Source organism: Brienomyrus brachyistius, chromosome 7 (assembly GCF_023856365.1).
Source record: "Brienomyrus brachyistius isolate T26 chromosome 7, BBRACH_0.4, whole genome shotgun sequence".
Taxonomy (NCBI): Eukaryota; Metazoa; Chordata; class Actinopteri; order Osteoglossiformes; family Mormyridae; genus Brienomyrus; species Brienomyrus brachyistius.
In genome coordinates, this window is record NC_064539.1 from 30,502,905 (window position 1) to 30,520,975 (window position 18,071).

The 18,071-nt window shown below is 44.4% G+C and overlaps 2 protein-coding genes across 3 annotated transcripts; one reads left to right on the forward strand and one right to left on the reverse strand.

Moving 5' to 3' along the window:
• Positions 1 to 330: 330 nt before the first annotated feature.
• rimoc1 (rab7a interacting mon1-ccz1 complex subunit 1) lies at positions 331 to 6,119 on the reverse strand. The gene is made up of 6 exons (XM_049019804.1): positions 5,967 to 6,119; positions 5,264 to 5,373; positions 3,047 to 3,193; positions 2,664 to 2,795; positions 2,469 to 2,583; positions 331 to 1,152 (listed from the first exon to the last, which is right to left on the reverse strand). The coding sequence occupies exons 1-6, from the start codon at positions 6,058 to 6,060 to the stop codon at positions 914 to 916; spliced, it is 837 nt and encodes a 278-aa protein (XP_048875761.1). The 5' UTR covers positions 6,061 to 6,119; the 3' UTR covers positions 331 to 913.
• A 1,910-nt stretch (positions 6,120 to 8,029) lies between these two features.
• On the forward strand, positions 8,030 to 16,739 carry LOC125746726 (succinyl-CoA:3-ketoacid coenzyme A transferase 1, mitochondrial-like). Of its 2 annotated transcripts, none has more exons than XM_049021076.1 (17): positions 8,030 to 8,209; positions 9,642 to 9,765; positions 10,516 to 10,606; positions 10,867 to 11,002; positions 11,080 to 11,229; positions 11,318 to 11,424; positions 11,661 to 11,721; positions 12,358 to 12,465; positions 12,774 to 12,885; positions 13,582 to 13,676; positions 13,789 to 13,837; positions 13,933 to 14,005; positions 14,232 to 14,307; positions 14,433 to 14,522; positions 14,640 to 14,720; positions 15,149 to 15,250; positions 15,821 to 16,739. In XM_049021076.1, exons 1-17 carry the CDS (start codon positions 8,111 to 8,113, stop codon positions 15,854 to 15,856), a joined length of 1,590 nt encoding a protein of 529 aa, XP_048877033.1. In that variant the 5' UTR covers positions 8,030 to 8,110; the 3' UTR covers positions 15,857 to 16,739. The 2 variants fall into 2 exon arrangements, with proteins under 2 accessions (XP_048877033.1, XP_048877034.1); XM_049021077.1 differs by having other exon boundaries at positions 9,657 to 9,765.
• The last annotated feature ends 1,332 nt before the right edge of the window (positions 16,740 to 18,071 follow it).

The window sequence follows — 18,071 nt, forward strand, 5'->3', positions numbered from 1 at the left end:
TCCTCAGTAACCTGCTGACGGTTAAAAATCTTAAACGCATTTTATTCTTAAAGTTTCGGTACCGTGAAGACGCTCATGCACTGCGGGAAATACGGATCTCCGGAGCACCAAGTGAACCCGCAGCGGAACACGTACAAAAACGTAATAAGGCGTACATGTTCCGGTGTCGGTCCGCTTCCCAGTAAGGCGCACATGTTCCGGTGTCGTCCCACTAGTCACCTTTTCTGCACAGTAGTCCATGCGGCTCGGACGGACTCGCCAGGCGATCACGGACCGGTTTTACTAAACGGCGGCCGCTACATCAGTCCGCTTCGGATAAAAGCACACGGCTTTCCTTTTAAAATCAACATTTATTTTCAATGATGACATAAAAAAACTTAAATACATAGTAAAAATAATACCACTAACACAGATCATTTGTGTAAATGTCGCTATCAAAAGTGAAATCTGTGAACTGCCTGTCCGCGCGCGGACAGCGTCAGGAACTGGACCACCAAATCTCAAGCAATACATACGTTTCTGCCAAACTTTTATCCATCCCCTCCCTTTCAATATATAAATGCAAATAATTTAGAAATATCTTTTTAAATAATAAATTGTAAAGTAAAAAAAAAAAATGAAACACAAATAGCATAAAATAAATAGAAGCAGCTGGTGAGGAACATTCTGAACTCCCAGCTGGACTATTAGTGAGCTATTGTTTAAGTGAAGCCCCCAGGGCCCTCGTGCTCTGCCCAGTCCCTGGGGGTGTTTGTCTGGGGGGTCTCGAGCTCAGTCCCTGGGGGGAGGGGGGGGGGGGGGTTGCAGTATGTGCAGGTTCTCCAGCTCATTATACAACTGTCTCGCTGCAGAGGCAGAAGGCTGCGTTTGTTGGGTTAGGTTATGCATTAGTGTAAGCAGCCAGGGCGACCCCTCACTGCAGCACACTCAGGATCTCCTTGGCGTTGTCAGTGCTCCAGCCCTGGCCTTGCAGGGGACCCTCGCACACCAGCACGTACTTATGCAGCACCTGTGTGCCGACATCCCGAAAGTGGATGCGCTCTTCCCGGCGCTCGGGGGGGGCCTCTGGGTCCATGTCCTCGTACTTCACGGCCCAGAAGCATAGCTCTCCAACGTACATCATAGCCAGCAGGTGGGTGTCTGAGAAGATGCCTGTTCAGAAAATAGCAAAAAACAAATATGGATATCATACTCTGCGTGTGTGTGTGTGTGTGTGTGTGTATACATATATATATACACACACACACACACACACACGGCCTGATTTTAAGGGACTGACACGCTTGAGTTTGGCATGCTGCTTATCATGCATGAGTAAGCATGTACTTTTCCTGCACCATCTCAATTAAAAAGTTACAACTAGCCACAAGTGTGCCAAGTGTAAACTTTCACTGAATATTTCTATACCTCTTATACGAACACTAAGAAGTTTCTAAACAAACTGAACTATTTCCACATTTTCAAACTCCTCCCTTGGGATTTACCTCATCCCTTGTCTTGCGCTCTCACTGACAGTAGCTCGCCATGATACTCATTGCCAGTCACAGCAATGTTCACACTACAGAATTTGGAGTCACCAGCAAGTGCAGATATTCAGTCCACTAGATGCCTTACGGGTGTCTGCGACGCATCAGGACCTCTGTCCAGTTGTCTTAACTAAAAATAATGAAGGACCGATCTGTACTAAGTGAACACCGATTCGCCTCTGACCGAGGGCTTTTGTTGCAAATTACCAAAAACGTTTAGCAAGCAGGAAATCAGGGCTAAAACCATGCAGTGTAAATTTAGGGTTAGTTATTTTTTCAGCCCAGTCAGAAATTCCAGATCAAAGCACACACACTGATGTTGTCTAAAATGAGTTTGCATGCTGGATGTTTCCGGCAAAATATCAGAGTTCGGTGAAACAAAGCAGACGGTCTCAGTCTTACCTCCTACCCCCTCTCTCTACGGCGTTGGTGTAATTTATTGGGAAACCAAAATGTTCCCAAACTACTGATTTAAGTGATGGTGGAGGGTCTTTGTGCTCTCCAGCACTTTCCATAAGCAACTCAAAAACACGATCAGCATGTTTTCCGTGTTGTACACCTACTTCTGAATTTAAGTTTCACCCACGTCAAGAAATGTATCAATTCATTTCATGGAGCCTCCAAACTGAAAATGCTGTAACCAAAAAGCACACGTGGCATCACTGCCCTTGTCTTTACGTTAAATGTAGGATGGAAATGCTCACCAGCAAAATCTGCTTAAAACTTACAATGCACATCAAGTGAACAGATATAGATAAATTACTACCAATTCCCACCCCTAATATATGAAATAAAAAAAAATACAATAAAGAATACAAAATTATTAAAATGGCTGGAAGCAATGTTTTGTCCTAATTCAGTGCACACAGGTTCAGTGGCGCAGACCCAGCTGACAGGGCCATGCGATGCCCCCTACTGGAGGCTTTAGTATGGCAGGCTCACCTTCACTGAGGAAGCTGGCTGTCGTCGAGTCATGAAACACGACACCATCACTGAGCTTCACGGAGTTCCTCACCTGCAGCATCCGCATCAGGTAGCGCACCCCCTCCTGCAGATACTGAGGGGACACGCACACAGCATGTGACAAGCTTTCTGACAGTACTCTGCAGGCATTTTAATGCCAGCCGCCCTGCACACCTTAAGGAACGTTGTTTGGTTCTTCTTGATCCACTGTTTTCTCTGGTGGAGGGTGTGGCAGTACATGTAGAGCAGCGCCCCGCGGCGCCAGTACAGACACTCGAGCAGCTCCACGCCCAGCACTGTCTGGACCTGCGTGGTGGACAGGGATCGAGCACGATCGGGGTGTCAGAGAGCAGCCGCCACTGCTTGGGAGACAAGCTCCTTCCGTATTTTATCCCTTTTACACAAAAAAACTGTCAATATCACAAATGCACTCTAACAGTTCTACAGTTCAGCTTCTGGGACATGAGTGCAGTGTGGCGAACTGTCACCCGGCCCCCCCATGGTGCAGAGACTAGCGCAGCGTCTGCGCAGCCTGCTAGGATCAAAGAGGCCCTCACATCCTGTGTTGGCACCAATCTCCCAGCCAGCAGCTCCGGCTCGGTCAGGTCCTGCAGCAGCTGCTGGATCCGGAACGGGGAGGAGTCCTCGGGGAACTCCTGGTCCACCAGCTGGTTCTCCTCGTAAAACGTCACATCCAGAACCACCTGTGCAGGGATGGCAAGGGAGAGGCAGCCCCATTCCTCCTATGAACCTCTTACAGCGTAGAGATATTTGTGAAACTTCTTTATATCGGAACTATTTGTGAAAAGTAGCTTTAAAGTATGCAATTAAATACTTAGAAACCCTTAAAACAAGGGGTGTAAAGATGTATTGTGATGAATCGATTATTAAGTAGGCTATTCAATGCATTGACCTGTATAGTCAGGACTGATTTAGATGCATGGCGGTAGTTAATATATCGCTATTGGCCAATATGTGTTAAAATTAAGATTTCAACATCGGTGTGATGCGTCAATCTTAGCAGAAATTGCTGTATGATATGTAAACTAAATCAGACTATGAAGTTAAAAGCGCAAGAGCTACAGACACAACTACAAAAATAATTAAGATGATTACATTGGGCGATCAGCTATTTTCCATAGTAGAGAAGAAGGGACCCTGTCAGTTCCTGCACCACTTAAGAGGTCTCAAAGTACCAGCCTGCAAAGTGTTTATAATTCATTATTATATCCGGCCCAAAGATTAATCTTTCATTTTACCCAAAATAAAAAACGATCGAAGGTCATTCTGCTAATCCGCGCTAGGAGGCTGGGAAAGCTGGGCTGTGTTTCCTGGGAGGTGTTTGAGTTTCTGTACAGTTCAGTAGCTGGCCTTTTGACAATTTTACACTGGCATGTTCTCCCTGTTTAATAATAATAATTTGTGTTCTGAGATTCTACTCTCTTTGTGTGATAAAGTTACCACAGTATTATTAGTGATTTTTTTTTTTCCAGTGACGTTAAATGTTTGAATGTGGTTTACCGAATTAATCAATTGATTCATGACAGAAACCGAAGATTTCCAATATACCCAACCATTCCTTGGGGCCGGCAATTTACATGCCTACTTAAAGTCATCAGCGAATCAGCAGTATCCCCATGGCAACACACGGCACATTTAGCATCTATAGAAGAAACCTGGAGAACCCAAAGGAAACCTACATGAACATGCTGAGAAGAGTGTCATCATTTCCTCACTACCCAGGATTTGGTAATCGGGACACTGTACAGGCAGAACCATGTACCCCAAAGGTGTATAAACAGACAACACACCAAAACTGAATTCTAATGATTTTTTTCTGCTAAAAATCAAAACAAAAGAAAACTTTGGGTAATTACTTGATCATTTGTGTACTAATTAGTCCAAATGTATTAAATTAATGTGCTTGTGAGCTTATCAATTAAAAAACTATATAAATACAGCAAGATGGAGAAAAGATTCCTTTTCTTCTGAGCACAGCATGTAACTATATGGTCTCTCTTCAAATGTCAAACAATAAAAATGAACATCAGCCTTTCAGCCACCTGGCAAGACATAACACTGAAAAGTTTATTTTATATATATATATATATATATATATATATATATATATATATATATATATATATATATATATATATATATATATATATATAAAAAAAACCGAGTTTGAAATGTTGGATAAATAGACAGTCTATATAAACAAGACTTGGTTTCAAAATAGTTTCAAAAAAGATTAAGTTTTTACTTCCATGTAATTATATGTTTTGCCTCTTTTAATTGAATTAGGGACACTTGTGATTTCATGTTCAGAGTTTCCACTTTTTAACAACTGTATAAAACAACATTTTTTATACAAAATCAAGCCAGGTGAAAAATTAAAAATGTGCGTTTTTATACACCATAAATAACATGTTTAGTGTCAGTATATCTGCTTGTCCTATGCAGGGTTGTGGGGTTCCAGAGTCTCTCTCAGAAGGCAGAGAATAACCCAGGATTGGTTGCCAACCCATCACAGGGCAGAAAGTAGATTTCAATCAGGCTGAAATGTCTGGACTTTATCATCAGTCTGCTGCTACCAATCACAGTCCCCGACCAGGTCTTGTCATAATCCCGCAGCAAAAACCGTTACCTGCATGTAATCCCGCTGCAAAGACCGTTACCTGGGTGTAATCCCGCTGCAAAGACCGTTACCTGCGTGTAATCCCGCTGCAAAGACCGTTACCTGAGTGTAATCCCGCTGCAAAGACCGTTACCTGGGTGTAATCCTGCAGTAGCTTCGGTAGGCTGCTGCTCTCGGCCCCGTGTCTGTAGTAGTTCTTCAGCTTGTCTAGTATGGTGGAAGCATTCTGCAAATAATCATCATCTAGGGAAAACAGAAAACGTTAATCAGTTGCTGAAGGATGCATTTCGCCAAGGCAATGAAGTGTTGCGGTACGATGCTACTGTGTGACACTGTACGAGGTGTGTGCAGCATCTCGGTGTCTTATTAAGAGCTTCGTTTAAACCATGGCCAGCGGGAACTGCCAGGGATACTTTCCGAAAAACAGAATCTCCTTCTTGGAGACAGAAAGCGCAAATATAAGCAGATGTTTATACCAGCTTTTGCCTTTTTCGAACCCTAATCCTTCATGGACAGACTGAGGCCGCCACACATGAAGGGAGGTTAAACCGACAGTTAACAAATGCGGGCACTGCACTTAAAAACCGAGTGAAAGTCCGACTTTATATCGAAGAAAAAAGGGAGACGACGACCGAAAACGGGGCCCCGTCAGCCGAGTCACCGACGCGCCGGGATCCGCGGCCACACGTTTGGGCTGTCCAGTGAGAAGAGCGCCCGGTCAGGAGTGTCAGCTAAAGCGCGCCGCTAAAAACACGAAGCTACAACAGCGAAAAGAGCGGGCAGCCTCGCCCCGGGAGCTCCTAATAAGTATCGCTATTCTAACGGCGGCACCTTACCGTGTTTTTCCATGCGGAGGCCGGAGCATTTGCTATCCAGCTCAAACACCCTCCGCTCCAACTCGAAGCCCCGCCGTCTGGCGTCGTCGGCCATGGCTGAGGCCCGGTCATGTGACACAGCCCCGCCCTCCCGCAACAGCGGTCATGTGACACACCCCGTCCTCCCGCAGTAGCGGTCATGTGACTTAATCTTAAACGTGCAGTAAATGATCGCAACCTTAATAATAAGAATCTCGCACAGAGCATTCGTCTGGTGCTTTTAAATATCATATAAACACCAACTAGGCTTCACCGTCGCAGGGAAACACAAACGAAACCCTTGGCTACTGACATTATCGGGAAGCAGCATTAATGGAGTGTGTCTACACTAACTGCGTGCATCAGTGCCTTACCGCTATCTTAGAGAAGATGCAGAAATTATAATCATGTATTTAGTAATTTATTTATTGTTGTCACTTACATGTGTGCATTCTCACAACAAAAAAATCAACATTGCATTCTGACCCCAATACGATCACTTAATACCATCAAAAAAAAATTGTTTTCTCAGTAAGATAAGATATTTAGCGATATGTCTTTGAATGGTTGAGTTGAACTGTAATCTGAGTTTGCCTTGATAATGTAAGATTAAGGCTCATATTAACTAACTGTAGTATTCATATTATACCGCTTTGTTTTAATAATGCCGTTTAATGGGAACAAGTTGATGTTTAAGAACCTGCAAATGCTGGGATGAACAGTTTATTAAAAGCAATGCAAAGTGTAGCCGTATTTATGAGAAAAAGACCTTTCCCCTGGATTGTATTGATTCGTTTGAAGCTATGTTTGGCAGAACACGTGCTCCTCTGTTGCAAGAGGTCCGGGCAGAATTTGGCGTGTGTCAATATTCAAAGATCAAAAGCCAGGACTTCTGAGTTCTCAGCACAATGACTGTGACTGATGAAATGATTTACAAAAAAAATAGTTTTTAAAATTTCTGACTGAGTAGGACAATCGGGAATGGAACATGGATGGATGGATGAGTGGGTTGAATCCGAAACCGGCATGATGAGATGGGTCGCCTTCAGCCTAATGAGTCGCAGCAACTCTGACAGGCATGCATTACCAATGTGGCATTCATTACGTTCCATTGTGTATTTCACTAATGTAGACTACTGCCTTTGTTTAAATATTTTAATTACTATGATTTAATTGTCATACAATTATAAAGACTAAGTCGAGCCAGCTTATTTAACAATTTATCACAAAAATAAGGTATCAATCATGATATCAGCATTCACTGACAGACAAACATGCTCTATAGACTATTTAATTAAATATCGAGTCATCAAAAAAATGAAAAACACGATTTACGTACTTTAACCGGTTCCCTTGTAAGACAGGACTGCCGACTTTGGTCAACTGGCTGGCGTGAGATTTTCAGTCTGCATACTCATTTACATGTATGCAACAGTTTTAATACCGTTTAAATAACCTGTAGGGTTTGCAAACTACCCCAACGCTTTTGATGAAGCTATTTTTAGGTTTATAATATTGAATAGTATAGATTTTCCGTAAGATTTCTTGCATGAGCCCGAGTCTGAATGCGTAACTGTCACGTTGGCGACCATGGTAATATGCCACCATTGATCCGAGCATACTGGGCCGACGGTGGCATAAATGAATTGGCCATAAAACTTTTTGCCAACACCCAGCTTGCTGTGCGTAAACCACACTTGGCACGATTCCGATAAACCAGTGCCAAGTGAGAGCCGCACATCAGCCGATCCTTCACGCTATCTGGGATAGCTGTACGTCCAAGAGGAAGCGACAGTGAAATAATAAAATACATAGAGTAGTACAATAGAAAATTATTTATCTATAAAGCAATTACATACAAATATTAATACATTGCGTAATATTATAACTACATCAGTAAAAGCCGTCGGAACTCCGAGGCGCATTTCTCTTAATCAAATCAGGTGTCATGCACGCCATATACTGTAGGTTAATCCCTAATTGGCTGCGCAACCCCCCTTCCCCCTCCCCCTCCCTTCCGATGCCCATTTATCTCCCCCCTCCGTGCCCGGCTGACGGACAGACGGATAGTTGCTGCCGATTCCTCATCATTATTCCTCTGAGTAGGAGTTAGACTCTTCTGGAAGATGACTACGTTCAAGACACTGGCAAGACTGGAAGGAGTTTACAGAAATGCCCATGCAGCCTGCAGGGTTCATTTAAACGGCACCTCTCAGTCTCTCAAGGTCGGTATTTAAATACTGTTACACTTTTAAATCAGCATACGTTCTGTTATCATGTTTCACATTTTAATTTGTGTTAGTTTGCACTAAAATGAATTTTTGTTTATAGTTTATACATCGGATATTAAAAGTTGCCAATAGAAATACATTCCAGACTATACAGGGTAGGCCAAAAGTAGGAATACAGTTTTTATTTTACAAAGTAAAGGTTTTGTTTAAGAAAAGTTATTGTTAAACGTAGGTATACAGTTTTGACAACACCTTTCCACGGCGTTGGATTGGGCGACGTTGAAGCACTGACTGGCCGCCACATTCACCCCGACACTCATGGACTTATGTGGGGGGCGGGGGGGTAGTAAAGGTAAAGGAGAAGGTTTTTGAGAGGGAGCCCCTCTCAGTGGAGGAATTGACGGAGTTCATCTCACAAGCATTTGTGGACATTGATGCTAACCGGGGTTTGTGTGCTGTAGTGTGTCACAGTATCGGGGACACGTTCGGGCATTTCGAGCACCAGAGAGACTAAACATGACCCAATCAGTACTGTAAAATAAAACACCTACTTTTTAAAATAACTTTGTAAAATGAAAACTTTTTTTGTAAAATAAAAACCGTAGAGCTACTTTTGGCCAACCCAATATAGAAAAAAAAGTTTTTTCAAACAAACCTTAGCTACCTCCGTGTGTAAGGAGCAGTGAGAGCCGCCCAGCCGGTGCCTGCAGTCACCGCGCTCCGAGTTTGTGTGACGGTGGCAGAGAACATCGTTGTCACTGAAGGCGCACAGACCTGCTGTTGTAAGGTGCAGCAGTCAGGTCCTTTTCATACATGTGTAAATTACACTTGTTTCTTAAAAATTACCAAGAGCGCAATCTGTAAATTCTTTTTTTTGTCACTGTATTACATGTTGTAACTAAATCATCTAATATTATAGTAGTATAGTTACAGTTTTTTTTTATCTAGTGCCCGGGAAATCTGCATCTGTTGACAGGTTATGAGTAATACAGGGGGTGTGGGGTCGCTTTTGGCTGCCAAGCAGATTAAGCACTATGTGAGCTTATTGATTTATTGTTTAGTAACATCTAAGATGTCTGTCATGCTCTTATCCCTGTATTCGCCTTTAACCCCTGAAACTGCTGAGATCAGCCCATTAAGAGGGATAGAGCACAACGCAGTGTTTGTCTGTCCAACGCCATTTCAGCCACATGTCTGAAGTACAAACCAGGTAGTAGCAGTAGCATTTTATAGTAGTAATGCTATAGTTGTGCTCATTAAAATTGTAATCCAGTGTATTTACCAAGGATGTCCCTCTACTTTGAATACCCCCATCAAGTAAAGGCCTACCTACACCCAATATCAGAGCCCAGCCAATCAGACGCCTGCTCCTTTTCTCACTTATTCTGTCTCCCTGCTGAATGCCCCCACTTCCCTAACTCCACAGCTGTGTTTTTCCCAGCTGCTTGGCTGTTTCTTCTCCAGCTCCACAAAGAGACCAGTGCAATTCTATAGTGATCCAGTGGAGGCGGTCAAGGACATTCCAGATGGTTCCACATTGCTTGTGGGAGGTAGGTTTCAAAAAGATTCTGCGAGCGCTGTTTTGTAAGGCTGATGGGGAACCCTGAGCCTGCTGAGCATGGCAGATCCCTGGTGGGGGTTATGTGGGAGATCCCTGGTGGGGGTTATTCGGGAGATCCCTGGTGGGGGTTATGAGGGAGATCCCAGGTGGGGGTTATGTGGGAGATCCCTGGTAGGGGTTATGTGGGAGATCCCTGGTAGGGGTTATGTGGGAGATCCCTGGTAGGGGTTATGTGGGAGATCCCTGGTAGGGGTTATGAGGGAGATCCCAGGTGGGGGTTATGCGGGAGATCCCTGGTAGGGGTTATGTGGGAGATCCCTGGTGGGGCTTATGAGGGAGATCCCTGGTGGGGGTTATGTGGGAGATACCTAATGGGGGTTATGTGGGAAATCTCAGGAGGGGGTTATGTGGGAGATCCCTGGTGGGGGTTATGTGGGAGATCCCTGGTAGGGGTTATGAGGGAGATCCCTGGTAGGGGTTATGAGGGAGATCCCTGGTAGGGGTTATGAGGGAGATCCCTGGTGGGGGTTATGTGGCAGATCCCTAATGGGGGTTATGTGGCAGATCCCTAATGGGGGTTATGTGGCAGATCCCTAATGGGGGTTATGTGTCTAATCCCAGACGGGGTTTTTTTTGGGAGCTTCCAGGTTGGAAGGGTCCATACTGCTAAGAAGCACCATCAAAACACACATAGATGCCCATCTTCCTGCATTTGTCATGATGCTCTTCTCCACCCCAGGTTTTGGATTGTGTGGCATCCCTGAGAACCTGATAAACAGCTTAATGAAGACTGGGGTGAAACACCTCACAGCTGTTAGTAACAATGCGGGGTGAGTCCACCTGACAGCTGAACGTGATGTATTTGCTCAACATTGTGTGTGAACTCACAGTGAACACAATGCTGCCACTATTCACTAAGCTGACATTGTGGCACTTTGTCACCATGTAACTGAGGCGTCCGATTCCAGTGCCAGGCTTGATGATATGACTTTTAGCTGGGTCTGCCTCCGTGCTGTGTGATCCTGGTGCGGGGTCTTACATGTGATATCGCAGTGGCTCATAACCTCAGCCTGGGATTATTGCTGTGCAGTGTGGATAACTTTGGACTGGGCCTGCTTCTGAGGACCAAGCAGATAAAGCGTATGGTGTCATCCTACGTGGGAGAGAACATGGAGTTTGAGAGGCAGTACTTGGCTGGAGAGCTGGAAGTGGAACTGACACCGCAGGTGAGGCTGAAGCACCTCCTCCCCTCCGTGTGAGATGCATCTACTGGCGAGAGCTGACCGCAGCTGTGCTCCTGCAGGGCACTTTGGCGGAGAGGATCCGAGCTGGAGGGGCCGGCGTTCCTGCCTTCTTCACGCCCACAGGTTATGGAACCCTGATTCAGGAAGGAGGCTCACCCATCAAATACAACAAAGATGGCACTGTGGCTATCGCAAGCAAAGAACGGGAGGTGAGTCCATGGTCCTCACCAGAACACACAGGATCTGTCTGTTATTGAACAGCTCTTTCTGCATTGATGTCACATGGTCCCTCTGCAGGTCCGCGAATTCGAAGGCCGCTTTTACGTCATGGAGAGAGCCATCAGGGGGGACTTTGCACTGGTTAAAGCCTGGAAGGCAGACAAAGCTGGAAACATTATTTTCAGGTCTAGACCACCAGACAAGTATCAGTTTAATTTTTGTTGTCTTCCTTTAGTCATAACTCATATACACTGTCAGCTTGTCATTCTTTGTCTCACCACCAGGGTGCAGCATCCACCCTAAATTGTAGTTTGCGTAAGCAATAGCCATGAGCTGTTTTAAATTACAAGATAATCATCTTGCGACTTCCTGCAGTCTTTACATACATTTGAATTCTCACTTCTCTTCTTACGATTATCAGGAAAACAGCGAGAAACTTCAATCAGCCAATGTGTAAAGCAGCTAAAGTCACAATTATTGAGGTAGGACTTCTTCATATTATTTATGGCTACAGTACTGGAATGAGGTGTCTGCACAGGTTAGTGTTGGGTTGAGGTGCGTATTCACTGCACAGGTTAGTGTTGGGTTGAGGTGCGTATCCACTGCACAGGTTAGTGTTGGGTTGAGGTGCGTATCCACTGCACAGGTTAGTGTTGGGTTGAGGTGCGTATCCACTGCACAGGTTAGTGTTGGGTTAAGGTGCGAATCCACTGCACAGGTTAGTGTTGGGTTGAGGTGCGAATCCACTGCACAGGTTAGTGTTGGGTTGAGGGTTGAGGTGTTGTACAGTTTAGGGATGGGTTTACTAAAGCAACTTAATTCTGCTACATACTCGGCTTTTGTTCCAATAAGGGACAGGTATTCATTCAATGTTTATATACGAGTGTTCATACGTGACACACCAGTTTATATACGAGTGTTCATACGTGACACACCAGTTTATATACGAGTGTTCATACGTGACACACCAGTTTATATACGAGTGTTCATACGTGACACACCAGTTTATATACGAGTGTGCATACGTGACACACCAGATGACTGGAGATGGATGTTCCTTTTCATCATGGGGGGTTGCTGAGTGTCTCTGAGGACTTGTTCATCTCTGCATGTGCCAGGTGGAGGAAGTGGTGGATGTTGGGGATTTTGCAGCAGAAAATGTTCACATACCCAGCATCTACGTGGATAGGATTGTGACTGGGGGCAGCTACGAGAAGAGGATAGAGGTGAGCTTGGAGTTCATGGCCCTCCACATTGGGATGGGTGACCCAAACCTTCAAAGTACACAGAATGTACTGATGTCTCTTCTACTTTAGCTTCTGACTATTAATCTGCATATATTTATCTTTTTACAAAGCTTTCCCCAGTTTATATTTACTCCTGTTGCTGATTATAGTGTAATATAGGAACATGTAGGTCATTGTCTGGAAATTTGTTACGGCTGTTTTATTATGAATGAAGTATGGCACATGTCAGGGCCCTTGTGGGTCCCAGTCGCTGCTTCATTCAGCAGAGGGCACTATTTTTCCATTAGAAGCGTATTGTTAAGAAGGATCAGGTTGCACCCAAGCCCAAGAATGAGTCGGACCTGGTACGCGAGCGCATCATCCGGAGGGCAGCGCTCGAATTCGAGGACGGCATGTATGGTATCCTTCACCACAGTCTGAGGTGGACCGACTTTGACAAACAAACCTGGATCTAGACCCTCTGACTACCTTGAACAAATAGGGCTGTGTGATACGACCAAAATCTCATATCCCCATATAGGTTATTTCAAGTCCTGATAACGATGAATGAATAATTTATATAAATTGACCACATGGAAAGGCCTGTTTCTTACAACATTTTAAATGATAGAATTGGTAAATAAAAGGTACTTGTCTGACTTACTTTATTTAGAACCTTTGTGTAAATTTCCAATTAGGCATGTAACAGAATATTAATGTATCTAAATAGGTAAATAAAAAACCGTGAAGTGCCGGGGCGTGTGCAGTAAAGGTCAGACGGCACCGTAAATTGTTGTAGACATGCAGGACACCTAGTGTGCAGTGACACGGCCTTCACGCTTATTTCCGGCCTGCATCCGTGCCATGTAGAAGAAGTCCATGTGACTTAAAATATTGCTGTAAAGACTGTGATTTGTGACAGTGGAATTAACAGAAGAGCATGTCGTGAAACGATACACATTTCTCATTATGGAAAATATGTCGTCATATTGCACAGCCGGATGTGCAGACATGAATACATTCATTGAAAATCGAATATTGAAATGAATTCTGGTGCAGTCTTTTGTTGGCCTTCAGATGACCAAGACACATGAAACCCTTGACTAGCACGTTCAGCTAACCTTGGCATTGGGATTCCCATGCTGGCCAGCAATTTCATTAGCCCAGATATCACAGTACATCTGCAGAGTGAGAATGGGATTCTGGGATTGGTGAGTATCCACAAAACGGACATAATGCTATGAGTGATGGATTTTTCCGTCATTTTGGAGGGTCTGTTCTCCACAGTAATCTGGTCTTAAATACCTTTACTACATGTTATAGGGTCCTTACCCCACAGAAGAACAAGTGGACGCAGACCTCATCAATGCTGGTAGGTTCCTTTTCCTCCTTGCAACCAAGAATTGTGTTCTTTGCGGTTTCTGTGCTTTGACCCTCTCTCTCTTCCGCTCTCCACTGGGTCACCAGGGAAAGAAACAGTCACCGTCCTGGCTGGAGCGTCCTACTTCTCCAGTGACGAGTCCTTCTCCATGATCAGAGGGTAGGTTGTGTGTGTGTCGGCCGTGACAGGGCTCAGATCAGTGCAGAGATGTCCATGCGGGAAAATTAAACAATATCTGAACCGTTATGCCGATTTTTAGATTATGGAGTTACATATGACGGCAAGTAGGCATCACAGCTGATCATCCCTGATGTGTGAAAGCAGCGAGATGCCTGCCTGTGCTGTAGACGGAACATCCTCATGTGCTCTCTGCCTCTGTCTACAGGGGGCATGTCAACCTCACCATGCTGGGCGCCATGCAGGTGTCGCGCTACGGTGACCTGGCCAACTGGATGATCCCGGTGAGTGTGTCCACCAAAGTGGTGTGTGTGTGTGTGTGTGTGTGTGTGTGTGTGTGTGTGTGTGTGTGTGAGTCACTGACGCTGGGTGTGACTGTCCCTCCTGTTAACCCCCCCCCCCCATCCAGGGTAAGATGGTGAAGGGCATGGGCGGGGCTATGGACTTAGTAGCAAGTGCTGGTACCAAAGTGGTTGTCACCATGGAACACTCTGCTAAGGTATTTTACCATGTTAATGATTGTGTTTTGAGTTTGGTTCTCATTTGTCATTTTTTTGTGCCAGCTGCAAGTCAGGTCACATGACTGGCTCACTAATTAGCACCACTTCACTTTCAGGGTGGGAAGCACAAAATCCTGGAAAAGTGCAGCTTGCCACTCACAGGGAAGCAGTGTGTGGACCGGATCATTACAGAGAAGGTCAGGGCCTGTTTCACACGTTGTGTTCATTCAGTGGCTGAACTCAGTAAGGTGCATGTGCGTGTTCAGTACTTAAACTGCAACTTCCTGTAGGGTGTGAGTGTTGGTGTGTGTGTGTGTGTGTGTGTGTGTGCATTTAGTACCTAAATTACAGCTCCCAGTAGGGTGAATGTCTGTGTGTTCAGTAGCTGGACTACAGCTCCCAGTAGAGTGAATGTGTGTTCAGTAGCTGGACTACAGCTCCCAGTAGAGTGAACGTGTGTTCAGTAGCTGGACTACAGCTCCCAGTAGGGTATATGTGTGTGTTCAGTAGCTGGACTACAGCTCCCAGTTGGGTATATGTGTGTGTGTTCAGTAGCTGGACTACAGCTCCCAGTTGGGTGTATGTGTGTTCAGTAGTTGAACCCCTTCCTGGCCCTTTGCTACAGGCCGTCTTTGATGTGGACAAAAACAGTGGCCTGACCCTCATTGAGCTGTGGGAGGGGCTAAAAGTGGATGAAGTCAGGAAATGTACCGGCGTAGACTTTGCGGTAAGTCTGATTGACAGCTGGGCCAGAGCGGAAATCCTCATACCCGCCCATTAGGGTGTGGCCAGTCACCCAGCAGCTGGAGATTAGTGGAAAAAATACTGACTTAACTGAGTTAATGATATATATGTATTATGACTGCATGACTGCACTTTTTTTCGGAAATTCCAGGTCAAAAACCTTACCGGGATATTCAAAAATAGAAACATTTCCAGGTCCAGATTAAAAACTGGTTAAAGACCCTGATCCATACTTTTTCTGAAAACATTCATGAATGTACAGAGATCTATCTTCCAGCTGCTTATCCTGGACCTGGGTTCTGTGCCAGGCACTATGGGGGGGGGGGGAGGTACACAAAACTACAGACCTTGGGGGCAGTTCAGAAAGTGCTGCAAACCACAGTATACTGGGAGCACAAGTAAACTCCCCCCACAGAGCAGGGGTGGGATCTGAACTCCAAACCTGAAGGTGCAAACTAATAGTGCCTCACCGTCATCGAGCTAAATGTACGGCTGCCTCTCCTAAATGTCAAAATATAGATTTTTTCTTTTCTTCAATTTGTTATCAAACCAGGTATCTCCAAACCTGGGGCCAATGAAGCAGATTTAAATGCCGAAACTGAGCCGAGCAACTTGAAGACTCACTACGGGAGTGAGGACGTCACCACTGGCACTGGAGCTCCAATGAACCTCAGCTGCCCCATGTGAGAGTCACTGCATTAGGGATGAGAGTCACTGCATTAGGGAGGCTGCACAGTGCTGAGACATACACAGGAAACCCACTCAGCTCAGCTCCTGACACAATGCACCCCTCCCTGCACAAAAATATGATACATAATGAAATTAGCTGTTTTATCTGAGTTTTGGAATTAGGTTTCCATGCGGCCTGTAGCTGTGTGTTTGTGAACAGATTCTCAGCAGTAAAATACTAAGATTATACAGATAATCTAGTTTCTTCTCCAGACTATTTTATGACATAAAATACATTTCACACATTAAATGGTGTGACAGTGGTCAGTCTGTATGTCTCACCTGACACTGACAGCAGCAGTGAAGGACTGGCATCTAAGCACAGGAAAAATATCCTTCCCATCTCTGTTGCACTGCATGCCCCCTGCTGACCCTGTACATAACTCACCTAAACACCATGCACATTGGCTTACAGGCATTACATACCTTTTGTATTTTTTAAATATTACGTGTATTTCCTGACTGTTAAAAATTCCAAATTCAAGCTTATTAAATTGAATTGTCTTTGTATATTGAGCAGACGATGTTTCACATATGAATCTGATTCATTAAATGCATAATTGTTAGCCTAAAAGATCATTTTTTTGTCTTTTCTCATCCAGTGTGTTTAATAACTTGTTTACATAAAATAACAGTAAAGTAACATTATTTCCAGAAAAGAACAGGAGAAACCGATCCTGGGCTCAGTGAAACTGCCATATATGCGAATTAATCAGCAAATGAAATTAAAAAAAAACTCTGAAGACTGTGTCACTTTTCAAGCTGCTTTGCCTCTGCCTGAGTATAAACTAAAATGCACTAAAGCATGACATTCTTGGGATATCTGGTTTCCTCCTTGCCAGACAGGGCAAGAGAAACCATAATGCTGGTGTCCTGGCGTAGGTCTTCAGCTGAGGATGCATTCCAGATGTTCCTCATGGTCTTCATTAGAACAAGGGCAAAGAAAATACAGCACAATGGGGCAAAGATCATGGACTAACAAACACACACACTAATGGTGCCGGTAAATGTATCTCCAGAGAAAACTGAAGACTGAAAGAATGTCCCTCTGAGGCATCGCAGCTGCCACTCCAGCAAGAGGACGGTGCAACCAGCCAAAACATACTGGAACAACGGCAGATTCACATGGACCTCTGTGTGAAGCCACATTTCAGCAATCGCAATCAAACTTGAACTTCCTTCCAACATGTAACTGATGGTTTTGGAGCAGAAAGGATTTAGTTAAAAGTCAAGAACATCCCCAACGTACCCAATCTGTATGTCTGTGTAACAGCAGGAAGATTCTTCCTGACAAGGAAACAGTGCGTGGACTGGATCATAACAGACACAGTCAGGATGCACTTTGCACAATGTATGCATTCAACGGCTGAAATACAACTCCCAGGAGGGTGTATGTGTGTGTTCAGTACCTATACCACATCCCAGGAGGGTGTATGTGTGTGTTCAGTACCTATACCACATCCCAGGATGGTGTATGTGTGTGTTCAGTACCTATACCACATCCCAGTAGGGTGTATGTGTGTGTTCAGTACCTATACCACATCCCAGGATGGTGTATGTGTGTGTTCAGTACCTATACCACATCCCAGTAGGTGGATGTGTAACTATTTGGTTAGGTGTTACTTTTTAGTAGTGAAAAATATACATGGGGCATGACACAGGCAGGAAAAGGAAGAGACAATCCACAAATGGCTCTGAGACACAAAGGGGGTTTATTACGGAAACCAAATTCTCTTGATAAAACTACAAAGGAAATGACCATCAGGGGTCAAAAAGCAAAATAAGGAAAAACAACAACTAACTACAAGAAATGAGAAGGAAACAAGGTGATACACAGAAGAATATAAACAACCACCTAATTAGTGGAGAAAAGATTCATACCAGTAGAATCAGCAATAAATGCATAAGTATGATTTCAGACCTACATATCAACAAAGACTCACAGCATTCAGGTAAAAACACATTTATTAACATTTAGATTTTCTGGTGATCCATCGAGTACTTAAAAAACTGTAGAAGCTGGTGAATGTGAGACGAGGACCACTTAGATACCTGGACCAAATGAGAAGGCTGTT

Bases quoted from the DNA above. Each gene is read 5' to 3' on its own strand.
- rimoc1 (XM_049019804.1), bottom strand. From the start codon at position 6,060: ATGGCCGACGACGCCAGACGGCGGGGCTTCGAGTTGGAGCGGAGGGTG. The intron at 5,374-5,966 runs GTAAGGTGCCGC...TGTTTTCCCTAG, and splicing joins CCTCCGCATGGAAAAACACG to ATGATGATTATTTGCAGAAT. The intron at 2,584-2,663 runs GTGTGCAGGGCG...GTGTCCCCTCAG, and splicing joins ACCAAACAACGTTCCTTAAG to TATCTGCAGGAGGGGGTGCG.
- LOC125746726 (XM_049021076.1), top strand. From the start codon at position 8,111: ATGACTACGTTCAAGACACTGGCAAGACTGGAAGGAGTTTACAGAAAT. The intron at 11,425-11,660 runs GTCTAGACCACC...TACGATTATCAG, and splicing joins GCTGGAAACATTATTTTCAG to GAAAACAGCGAGAAACTTCA. The intron at 11,722-12,357 runs GTAGGACTTCTT...TGCATGTGCCAG, and splicing joins CTAAAGTCACAATTATTGAG to GTGGAGGAAGTGGTGGATGT.